Below are 12,043 nucleotides of genomic sequence, written 5' to 3'. Positions count from 1 at the left end.
GAGCTTTCGAGGGGTAGCTCAGGCCTGTAATCCCAGCACTGGGAATACAGAAGTAAATCTGATTGGGGGCAACCTGGTCTACACAGTGAATTCCAGGCCAGTCAAGTCGATTAGAATCCCTTTCCTAAAACAGGTTGGGGATTTAACTCAGTGGTAGAGAGCTTGCTTAGCAAGCACAAGGCCCTGGGTTCGATCCTCAGCTCCAGGGGAAAAAAAGTACCTTCAGAATCCCTTTCCTAAAACAGTATCAAGAACTGAGAAGACGGCTCAATGGTAAAGGCGAGTTCCGCACACAGGACACACGGTGGGAGAGTAAACCAGTTCCCTCACATCGTCCTTTGACCATCCCATGTGCACTGTGGCATGCTCACACCTACAGACAGACAGAGGGGATGAGGCTCAAACAAACAAGAAAAAAGTTAGCCTTGCCCTGCCTGTTCAGTTTGATCGCACTGTTCCCTCTGTGGATCTCCAGAAAGAACAAAGTCCACAATCAGCATTCCTCTTCACACTCTGTTATCCTCAATTACCTCTCAAGAATGGAATGGAATTGAAAATGCAAGTTTTCAACCACCCTCGGAAGGAGACCGTGCAGCCACAGGAAAGCAAGCATCTATACACAGAAAACATGCTTGGGGCATCCCCAAAGACACCCTCAGCATAAAGACCTCAGGGAGCAGGTGGTTGCTTGATAAATGACATGCAGAACCAGGAAACATTGGACTGCCTGGGGCTAGGAAGAGACCTCTTCTTGGGAAATCAGAGATGGCTCTGGCCATTCCATTTGGGCCTCTCCATTCCTGCTTTGATCCTAGGGCAGCACCTCCCAATTCTTCCTCCCCTTACCTTCTCTCTCTCAGTGGTGGCCAGCCCACAAACCCCTAAGGGTGGAGTGCTAGCCTCACCCTCCCCTCCAAGTCCCCCAGCCATTGTGTCTGAAGTGGCTAAAGAATTCTCCTTCAGGAATGAGCTCAGAGCAGTGGCTGATTCCAAAGGACCCGTCACCAGGCTTCAACAAAAGAAGAAAGCTAGGCTGGAATGTTGGTCCTTCCAATTCCTGGATCCAGGCAGGCTTTGCCATTTAGGAGCCTTCACTATAGATGTTTAAGAGACAGTTTCGGTCAGGCATGGTGACTGATACCTATAATCCCAGCCCTCTGGAAGCTGAGGCAGAAGGATGGTTATAAGCTTGAGGCCAGCCTGAATATCTAAAAAAACAAAAACAACCATGGTTTCCTGTCTTCAGGTTCAGTGAGATCAGCCAGCCTCCTGTTGCTGCCTGCCGCCATGCTTCTCTGGGAAGATGAGCTTTGCACCCTCTTGCCGGGCAGGCAGGAGTTAAAAGGTAGAAAAGTCTTGGAAAGTGGGGACACTAGGAAAAGTAAAGAGTCGGGTGGAGGAACACCAAGGACTCCCCTTGTTTTTGCTCTGACACACACATGAGCCTGTGTTTCGGGGAAGATCTGGAAGTTACTCTTTTTGGGAAGTTACTTCCTTTGGGAAGGAAGCGGCTCACACTCTCTTCCCCTACCCACTCTATTCATTCATTCACAGTCCCTTGAAACTCAGACGGGAGCTGAAAGCTCAGTAACAACCCATCTTTCACCAGGGGCTCCCTAGCACCTGGGAGTAGTTCAAGTGCAGTTCAAGACGGATCTCTTTTCATTTCAATATTTAAAAATAATTGTTTTGTATTTTGAGACTGGGACTAATGTAGCCCAGGCTGACTTGGAACTCACTATGTAGTTGAGGCTGGCCTTGAACTCTTGGTCTTTACGCTTCTACCTCCCAGGTGCAGGATTACAGGCCTGTGTTACAATTCCTGACTGCTTGCTTATTGGACTTCCCCTCTGTCTTAGCCTGGGAAGCCCAGCGAACGTATTCCGAGGTGAGTGAAGCTAAAGGCATTCCTTTCTCCGCTTCATCTGTTTCTCCCAGGCAGCTGTAGTCCATCACAGGCTGTCTACACTCTCCTACCCCACGGGCTCCCCACTCTCGGGATTTAAAGCTGGGGCCCCGCGTGCCCCTCGGTACGCCCGTCCCTCTTACCTGGACGCCCGGCTCTGCTGCTGAACCGAGAACTTGCAGCTCGCGCGTGGGAGGGGAGAGCGTGCGACCCCTGGCTGCTGGGCACGTCCCGGGACACCGATCCCGCCTTGGCCGCGCAGAGCAGTTATAAAGGCTTCTGTCGCCGGAGGGAGGGAGAGGGTGAGCCGAGGGACAGGGGGCGGGGGCGGGGCGGGGGGGGGGGGAGGACACGCCTAATCCAGTTCCGCGGCACTTCTCGCTGTTATGAAAATAAAGCCACCGTGCCAGAGAGTGAACCGAAAGCCTCCCTGACGTCAGAAGCACAGTCACTCATAAAATAGGTGGCGGGGTTGTGGGGGAAGCACCCGCCGAGGCTGCCAGGCGTAGCTCCCCACGACGAGCGCTCCCGTCAGTCCCGGAGCGCCGGTAAGCAAAGGGCCACACCGTGAACCCAGCTGTGGATGGGCGCTGCCAGCTGTCACCTCCTGGAGGGAGCCACACCCATCCTCCCCGAGGTGGCCCCAGGGGCAAAGACCTAGCCAGCAGCTCCTTTGTTACTTTCTGCGGGAGACGTTGGTCTTTATTTCCCCTTGGCGTCACCTGTCTCCCCCATCACTCCTTCCTCCGGTGCGCAGGGAGGAGCCAGGCTTAAACGAAAAGAGATGGCCCCCCTCTTATGGGTCCCCGAGTCAAGGCAAAGAAGGTAAAGACCAAGGAAAAGTCCCCTGAGGACCCAAAGATGGTTCAGCAAGGCCACTTGGTGGAACTGTGGTCGCATAACCAGGTTAGTATAGCCCTGGGCTGAGGGATCTTTCCCAACCACCTCTCCAAACAGTTGACAAAGCAGGGTGATAGCAACAAGACGCCAGATAAAATTGTGAAACCAAGGAATTTGCCTTTGGTGTCTGATTCCACCTGTCTAGGCGGGTGCCCGCAGCTCTTCCATTATCGGGCCAGTCTGGCTGAAACTCACCTGCTCAGTGGTCAAAAAGTCCTGGAATGTGTTATTGGGCCAGGTTCCACCCTGTCACCTCGGTGGGCTGAGGGAATTGGACATTTAAAGTGGTAGGGAAGGCCTAGGGCAGTGGTTCTCGATCTTCCTAATGCTGTGGCCCGTTAATACAGTCCCTCACATTGTGGCCCTAACCATAAAATTATTTTCATTGCTACTTCATAACTGTAATTTGGCTACTGTTATGAATCACAATGTAAATACTTGTGTTTTCTAATGGTCTTAGGTGACCCCTGTGAAAGAGTTGTTGGACTCCCTAAGGGGTTTCGACTCACTGGTTGAGAACCACTGACCTAGGGCAACCAAAAAATCTCCCTTCTTATCTCCACACCCTTAAATGCTTTTAAAATTTAAGGAGCTGGGCATGGTGGTACACCCCTGTAATCCCAGCACTTGGGAAGCAGAAGCAGGAGGATCAGGAATCCTAAGCCACTTTCTATTACACAGGACTTTGAAACTTCTGAAGTCACCCGGGACTACAGAAGACCCGGTCTCCAAAAACAAAAACACAAGGTGCTTGCTGCAAATTGCAGCATGTGCCTGTAATCTCAGCATTTGGGAGACGGGAACAGGAAGATGGCCACCAGCCTATACCCCATAGGGACTATGGGGTAGTGGGGACTACTGGCAAGAGCCTGTCTCAAAAACGCTTCAGAGATGGCTTAGCCAGGAAAGCATGTGCTGCTCAACCTGATAACCCAAAATCCACATGAAGGTCACCGGAGTCAAGAAGAGAAACAAGATTGCAAAGCTGTCCACTGAGCTACACACAGTGACCATGGTGAGTGAAACACACACACACAGTGCATTAGGAAAAAAGACAAACAGACAGAAAGACTCTTCATGAGCTTATGTTATGGTGTGCAAGGTACTGAGTTCAAGCCCCGGGACCAGAATACTCTGAGTCTTTGGAGATCATGCCCTGTTGATCTCATGCCCAGGAAACCACAGCCAGTCCCTTAGCTTGGCCATTTCCCTAGAGGCTAGCAGGTCAGAGGTCTTCAAGCACACTCTTCCTCTCCTGGGGTTCACCAAGGGACAGGGGTCTGGGGAAAGTACTTTGAGAATGATGGGGCTGGAAAGGGCTTCTCTCTGAACTTCTACTATCTCGGTCTATAAAAACTTGAACTAGACCATTGCACAACAGAACCACAACCAGTCCGCAAATTCTAGGCATGGATTCATACATTGAAACAGCACAGTTTCCAGCAGCCGAGTTATAAGAAGTAAAAGACATAGGGGAGCTGGGCATGGTGGCTCACACCCATTGTCCCAGCACTTGAGAAACAAGCAGGAGGACTGCTGTCGATTCAAGCCTACATATTTAGTGCCATACCTTAGCTATAAAGTGAGACCTTATCTCAAGAAGGGAAAAAATGAAGGAGAAGAAATGAGAGAAAAAGGAATTAACTTTATCATATATTTAAACCAATAGATCCCAAGTAGGATCATCTCAACACATTATCCATCTTCTAAAATATGAGGCCAGAGGGTGAGGGGGCTGGAGAGATGGCTCAGCAGTTAAGAGCACTGGCTGCTCTTCCAGAGGACCTGAGTTCAATCCCAGCAACCACATGGTGGCTCATAACTGCAACTCTGATTTCAGGAGACCCAGTGCCCTCTTCTGTCCTCTGTGGGTACCCATTACATTACACAGACACACTCACAGACAAAACGCTGTCTCATACACAGAAAACAATTCTTTTTAATGAAGCAAGGGGCAGGTGGGATGGATGGTTCAGTGGGTAAAAGCACTGTCATGAATCCTGATGTCCCGAGTTTTGTCCCTGAGTCCCACATAATAGAAGGAGAGAAACAACTTCTGCAAATCGTCCTCTGACCTCCACATGTATGGCACATACTCACACACTAAATAAATAAGTGCACACGTAAGTGTAATTTTAAATTTGTTTTAATTATAAATAAATAAAATACAAAGCTAGACATGATGACATATGATCATAATCCCAGCACTCGGGAGGCTGATACTGGAGGATACTGAGTTCAGCGATATCCTGCGCTACTTAGTGAAGCTTTGTCAAAACAAAAGAATTATTGAGTTATTTTGCATGACTTTGTCAAACCATGTCCTCAAAAGTCCATGCCAGTTTAGACCAGCCACATATCAGGGGATCAAAAGTCGTGTGTGGCTAGTGGCTGCCACCCTGGACAGCACAGAGGTAGTTGTCATTGAGGGCACTTCTGGCCCTGGCAGTTTAGGGTCTGAGTCACTATGTCTGGGGTGAGGTTCATGGCATCAAGCATAAGATGTCAGGTCTGAGGAAGCAAGAGCAGAGGGCACAAGATTTCTCCTTTGCCACAGCCACTTTCCCTGATGCTCATTACTCTCTAGAGTCTAGATGATGGATGGATGGCTAAGAGACCCCTTGGATGGGAAGGTGCGCTCTCTCTCTCTCTCTCTCTCTCTCTCTCTCTCTCTCTCTCTCTCTCTCTCTCTCTCTCTTTCTCTCGCCCTTCTATTTCATTTTGCCATTGACTCTGGATGTCCACCTGTCATGCAGGAAATTTCCTCCTAATTGAAACATTTCCCTCCTTGAGGAAAATCCGTGAGACCCAGGGAGCCAATGAGAGTTACATGGCCCCACCCCACGGTTACATAAGCAGTTAACAATCACTAGACAGTGGAGACTCTCTGGTGGAGATGCCTGCAAGCCGGGCAGGAAGCACCAAGGATAATTTTGAGTCATCACCTGGTACTGGAGTGGACTTTTTAGTGAAGCAGCTGCCTTTGAGTCACCCATGCTCCTGTAAATCACTCTTTAACCACGCCCCCGCAAGCAACCCAGTGAGCTCATTGGTTACTAGGCTAGACTTGGGTGGAACCGTTTCCTCTACAGTCAGTGCCCTGTCTGGACTGAACAGACCTTTGTTTATGTCTCCCCAGGAAAAGTCCTGGCACGCTTCCTTGGCCTCTAAGCACTCTCTCCCATCCTCCTTTGATTTTTTTAAAATGTATCTTCTTTCATGTGCATGAGTGTTCTGCTTGTATGTGTGTATGTATGTGTACCATGTATATTCCTGGCACCCAAGGAGGTCAGAAGAGGATATTGGATCCCCTGGAACTGGAGTTGCGGATGGTTGTGAGTGGCCATGTGGGTGTTGGGAACCAAACCTAGATCTTCTGTAAAAGCAACCAGTGCTCTTAACCACTAAGTCATTTCCTCAACCCATGTTGTTTATAAAGTGGGCCTGTGAGTCACCCATGGTAGTTCACACATGGGAGGCTAAGGTAAGGGGATTACTATGAGTTTAAGGCTGTCCTGGGCTAGACAGTGAATTCAAGTGTTGTGGAATAATCTCTTTGTACACTGTGAAGATGTGTCACTCTGATTGGTTTAATAAAAAGCTGAACGGCCAATAGCTAGACAGGATTTCCAAGGAGAGGACACTGGGAAGAAGAAACACAGTGTCACCAGCCAGATGCAGAAGAAGCAGGGTGGGCAAATGGAGATGAGGTAGTGAGCTCATGAGAGAATGTAGATTAAAAATTATGGGTTAACAGAAAGATAAACATGGTATGTACTCACTCGTAAGTGGATATTAGATGCAAAGCAAAGGCTAACCAGGCTACAATCCACAACTTCAGAGAAACTAGGTAACAAGGAGAAGTGGGGGGAGGGATGGAGAGGGAGAGCAATGAAAAGAGATACCTTGATAGAAGGAGTCATTACGGGGTTAGGGAAAAACCTGGTGCTAGAGAAATTCCCAGGAATCCACAAGGATGACCCCAGCTAAGACTCCTAACAATAGAGGAGAGGGTTCCTGAACTGGTCTTCCCAGTAATCAGATTGGTGAATACCCTGTCATCATAGAGCCTTCATCCAGTGTCTGATAGAAGCAGATGCAGAGATCTACAGCTAGGCACAGGGCTGAGCACTTGAAGGAAGGATTGTACAAGCAAGGGGGGGGTCAAAATCATGATGAGGAAACCCACAGAGACAATTGATCCAAGCTAGTGGGAACTCAGACTCTGAATGGATAGCTGGGGAACCTGCAGGGGACCGCACTATGCCCTCTGAATGTGGGTGACAGTTGCGTAGGTTGGTCTGCTTGTGGGGACTTGGATTTATCCCTTGTAGCTAGAGATTTCTCCAGTCCCACCGGGGCCCGCAGCCATTCAGATCCAAGTAAACACACAGAGACTTATATTGCTTATAAACTGTATGGCCGTGGCAGGCTTCTTGCTATCTAGTTCTTATATCTTAAATTAACCCATTTCTAACCTATAAGTTGCCACGTGGCTTGTGGCTTACCAGTACTTTACATCTTACTTCTCATGGCTTCGGCAGCTGGCAGCTTCTCCTGACTCAGCCTTCCACTTCCCAGAATTCTCCTCTCTGCTTATCCCACCTATACTATACTTCCTGCCTGGCTACTGGTCAATCAGCATTTTAGCTATCAATCAGAGCAACACATTCACAGTGTACAGAAAGATATCCCCAGTAATCCCTGGTGCATACATATAAAAATAAAAATAAATCTTTTTTTTTTTTTTTTTTCAGTTTTTCGAGACAGGGTAAAAATAAATCTTTAAAAAAAAACATCATGGTGTAACCAGGGCAGTGGTGGAGCACACCTCTAATTCCAGCACTCAGGAGGGAGAGGCAGGCAAATCTCTGAATTCAAGGCCAGCCTGGTCTACAGAGTAAGTTCCAGGAAAGCCAGGGCTATGCAAAGAAACCCTATCTAAAAAAAAAAAAAAAAAAAAAAAAGTAAACTGGGGACTGGAGAGATGTCTCAGCGATTGAGAGCACTGACTACTCTTCCAAAGGAACCAGGTTCAATTCCCAGCACCACATCACAGCTCACAACTGTCTGTAACTCCAGTTCCAGGAGATCTGATGCCAATATACATAAAATAAAGTTAAATAATTTTTTTAAGTAAACTGATTAAAATCAAAGAAAGAACTCTTAAAAAAAAAAATCAGGGTGTATCTGTAACTCCAGATCCAAGGAATCTGATGCCTTCTGGCCTCTGCAAACACTGAATACCCATGTACACATACATACATGCAGGCAAACATACACATTTAAAAGAAATAAATCTTAAAATCCATTAAACACTGAATGTGGCATCCTCATCAACCCCAAGGGAGAGGGAGCAAGAGCCCTGTGAACATAAAGCAGAGGGCCTCGAAGCTGTTCATGTCTGCTTGGGCAGTAATGCAAAGATGTTTGATTTCTTGTTTTAGCTTCTCTATGTGCTACCTATTTGACTGTATTGAGTATTTCGTAACAAATGAAAACTATAAACACTAAAAAGAAAAATATTCAGGGCTTAGTAACACACATTCCTGCAATCCTACCACCTGGGAGACAGAGGCAGGAGGACCAGGTGTTCAGGGCCACCCTTAGCAGTGTAGCAAGTTTGAAGCCAGCATGGGCTACATGAGACCTCATCTCAGAGAGGGAGAGATTGGGGGCTAGGGATGTATCTTACTTAGTGGTAGAACACTTGCCTAGCACATGAGGGGCATGAGGCCTTGGTTCTATCCCTATACCACAAATAAATAATTTATAATAAGTAAGCAATTTTTAAAGTTATAAATAAATAAACAATAAGATTAAATAAATAATAGGCTATGAAAGCAAAGACTTAGGAGTCAGTGAAAGAAATAATCTAAAAGGAGTCTGGAGACCTAGATTTCATCCAACTCAGACTGTCTGTCCTGGAGTGTGACCACATGGTGGATAGTGTTGTTGGAAAACGAAGAAGGGAAGCTTGCCTGACTGGAAATGAGGCTGAGAGAAAAGAGAGAGTAATGTCGAAGCCCCTCCTTCTGCTACAGGCCAGCTGGGAGCCTCAGGGTCCCTGAGGCTGGGCACAGCTCTTGCCTTGGTTTGGGGTCTGGGATCTCAAACTTTGCTGCCACCTTCATGGATGGCTACCCACAAACCCCCACATGTTCTCTGCTCTGGATGGCAGAAATTCAGATGCTCTATCAGTAGCCTCATCTTGACTCACTCACCAATGCTGCCTCGGAACACTTGGATCTCCTCTTGGGGGGCGGGGGGGGGGGGTAACAGGGCTGGTTTCCAACTCCCTGTGCAGCCAAGGCTGGCTTTGAGCTGCTGCCTCTTGCCTCTGCCTCCCAAATGCTAGGAGAGGGAGGGTGCTGGTGCTTGAGAAATGGCTGGTCCTGCTCTTGTGAGGGCCTGGCTTTGAGTCCCAGCACCCATATCTGGCAGCACACAACTCCCTGTAACACCAACTCCAGGAAAATCAGACACACACACTTAAAATAAATCTAAATTTGAAAAGGAAGACGATGAAGGGTGCTATTGAGTGTGGTGCCTCACACCTGCAGTCCTAGCACGTGGGAGATAGAGGCAGGAAGATCCAGAGTTCAAGACCATCCTCAGCTATATGTCAAACTAGGAGACACCTGAGTTACATGAGACCCTGTCCTTCATCTTGTTTTGTTTTTGAGACATAGCCCTGACTGGCCTGGAACTCACCACGTAGACCAGGCTAGCCTAAGAGAGATCTGCCTGTTCCTGCCGATTAAGGGCTTGTACCACCACATCCAACGTTGTTTGATTTTTAAGTCTAGGATAGACTCTTCACAGTCTCTGTCCTCTGAAGGGATTTTCATATTTATGCAGCCATTAGCGAGCTATATAACTATAGGGTAAAAAATCCAAGCTCACTTCCACCAGTCCCTGAGCTCAAAATCCCACCAACCCCTGGGCCCACCAAGCTCAGGATTTGAAATTCTACCAATCCCCACCCTAGAAAACTCCACCGTGGAAAACTTGACTCCCAAAACCCTATATTAGCCTGTCTCCCACTCAGTTCTCTGCTGTTTCTCATCCAAGCAGAGGTGGCCAAACTCTTGTGTCTTTTCCAATAAATCTCTTGTGTGAGGTTTGTTGTGCAGTATGATTTTGTGGTATTCCTTGGTTCTCAACCGCCAGGATACCTTTCCCCTCAGAGCTGCAACACTTCCAATAACTGTGCTGGGAATCAAACGAAGTTGTGTATAAGGGGCTCTGTCTAGCAGGAAGACAGAAGTAATAAAACAAAGACCATTGTATTGTGTTAGGCATCACACTGAAGAAAACACAAGGACCCTAGCCAGGCACAAAAGGGCACTGTCAAGAGTCCCTATGGAGTCAAGCCTGGTCCTCCATGTCTGTAATCCCAGCTACTTCTGAGGCCACTGAAGGAGAATTACAAATGCAAGGCCTGCCTGAGCTCCAGAGTCAGTTGAAGGCCAGCATGGGTACTTCAGCAAGACCCCTGTCTCAAACTATAAAGTAAAAAAGAAACTGGAAATGTAACACAGTGGAAGAGTACTTGCCTGGCAATGTGCAAGGCCGTAGGTTCAATTCCCAGTACTGCAAGAGAGGAAAAGGATAGGAGAAAAAGGATTCTCTGTGGAGAACAGGCTAGACCCCACTGAGGAGAGAGGTCTAAGGGTGGAAAAGATATGAAGAATGGGAAGAGAGAGGGGCATTCCAAACAGACAGTGTACAATGTGGAAAAACACAGAGGCAGCAGCAGCCCAGCCATTACTAACCTGGGAACATGAGTGAGACAGGAAGGCTGAGGCTGGAGAAGGAGCCAGCGGACAGTTGGAATTTCCAGATGCTTCTCAGAGGCATGGAAGGCCTGCTGCTGGGAACTACCACCACACATTCAGTGAGGAGGAAGAGAAGACCACAGTCATGGAGGAGGCACACACAGGTCTTGGAGAGAGAGGGGCAGAGACAGGAGTTTGGGTGCCACAAGATGAGGAACACCAAGACAGATGGCAGCCACTAGAATAGGGAAGACAGCTTCCAGAAGGAAGCTATCTTGTGGATGGACACACTGACTGCTGACTTCCAGCCCCAGAACTTGGAGAAAATAAGCTCCTGTGGCCTCAAGCCATCCATTTGTCATACAGCATCACCCATCATTACAGTTGTCTAACCTATGACCTCCACACCTCAGGAATATGGACAGCATCTGCATATTACAACAGGTGATGGGGCTTCTCGGAAGAGCCAGAGGCACGTCAGGAGTCTCTGGCTTAATCTCCAAGTGGCCATGGTTTCACCTCCCCACCCTGCCCAGGTGGAAGGGAGAGGACTAGAGTGCTCAGGGGTGTTAGGTGACACTTAAGCTTCGGAATGCAGTCTGCAAGGACCCAGCACTTGTGACCGGCCAGCATCAGGCTGGCCAGCCACCAGCTCCAGCCCTGCAGTCTCTCCTTATCAGACTGTTTTAACAACGCTCTACTCTCAGCTCAGCTTTCCCCAACTTTTCTTCAACACACTTTAACTTTGAGCTGATTCGGAGGCTTCATCCCAAGGCAAGGTACTGCCCTTCTGTATCCTTGGCTTGGTTTTTGAGACAGTCTCCTGGTGTAGCCCAAGCCGGCTTCGACTTGAGGCTATCCACCTGCCTCAGCCGCTTGAGAGCTGGGATTGCAGGCATGTGCCACAAAACACTCCACTCCAAGAGCAATTCCCAACTGAAGCCTCTGTGCTGAACCCATAAGGTGCTGCTAGGAACCCCAAGTTGGAGAGCCCACAAAGTGCTCTGACTGGTTCTGTGACATGAAACCCAAGTCTCCTCTTACCCGTCCTCAGAACAAAACAGCTCCCACAGTGGATGTGTCTGCCCTGATTTCTCTCTCCCTCTTCTGCGCATCTCAGGGAGGCAGACAGCTGGGCCTGGCCAGGAAGGCCACAGCACGCCAGGTCATCTTTCCTTCAAGCCTCTTTTTTTTTTCTCTTTCTTTTTTGGGGTGTTGCTGTTGCTTTGTTTTGTTTTGTTTTTCAAGACAGGGTTTCTCTGTGTAGCTCTGGCTGTCCTGGAACTCGCTCTGTAGACCAGACTGGCCTCAAAATGAGACCAGATTTTATGTAGCCCAGGTTGCCCTCAAACTCTTTATGTAGCTGAAGATGGTCTCGAACCCCTAATCCTGCTGCTTCAGCCTCTCAAGTGCTGGGATGACAGGCATGGGCTTCTAATACCCGACTTCAGCCCGC

At 48.4% G+C, this 12,043-nt stretch overlaps 1 protein-coding gene across 1 annotated transcript in view; it reads right to left on the bottom strand.

Moving 5' to 3' along the window:
- The window catches only part of Gprc5a (G protein-coupled receptor class C group 5 member A), a 20,268-nt gene extending 17,627 nt beyond the window's left edge, over window positions 1-2,641 (bottom strand). Inside the window, exons 1-3 of the mRNA XM_052721631.1 lie at window positions 2,629-2,641; window positions 2,398-2,513; window positions 2,050-2,155 (exon numbers count right to left, since the gene is read on the bottom strand). Of these exons, the coding sequence (XP_052577591.1) occupies window positions 2,050-2,155; window positions 2,398-2,513; window positions 2,629-2,641 (235 nt within the window). The remainder of the gene's footprint in view (window positions 1-2,049; window positions 2,156-2,397; window positions 2,514-2,628) is intronic.
- Between the last annotated feature and the right edge of the window lie 9,402 nt (window positions 2,642-12,043).

This window comes from Peromyscus californicus, unplaced genomic scaffold, assembly GCF_007827085.1.
Source record: "Peromyscus californicus insignis strain IS unplaced genomic scaffold, ASM782708v3 Scaffold_6__1_contigs__length_162567912, whole genome shotgun sequence".
NCBI classification, from domain to species: Eukaryota; Metazoa; Chordata; class Mammalia; order Rodentia; family Cricetidae; genus Peromyscus; species Peromyscus californicus.
The sequence above is the reverse complement of the archived record's forward strand: the minus strand, read 5'-3'. Positions and strand labels throughout refer to the sequence as shown.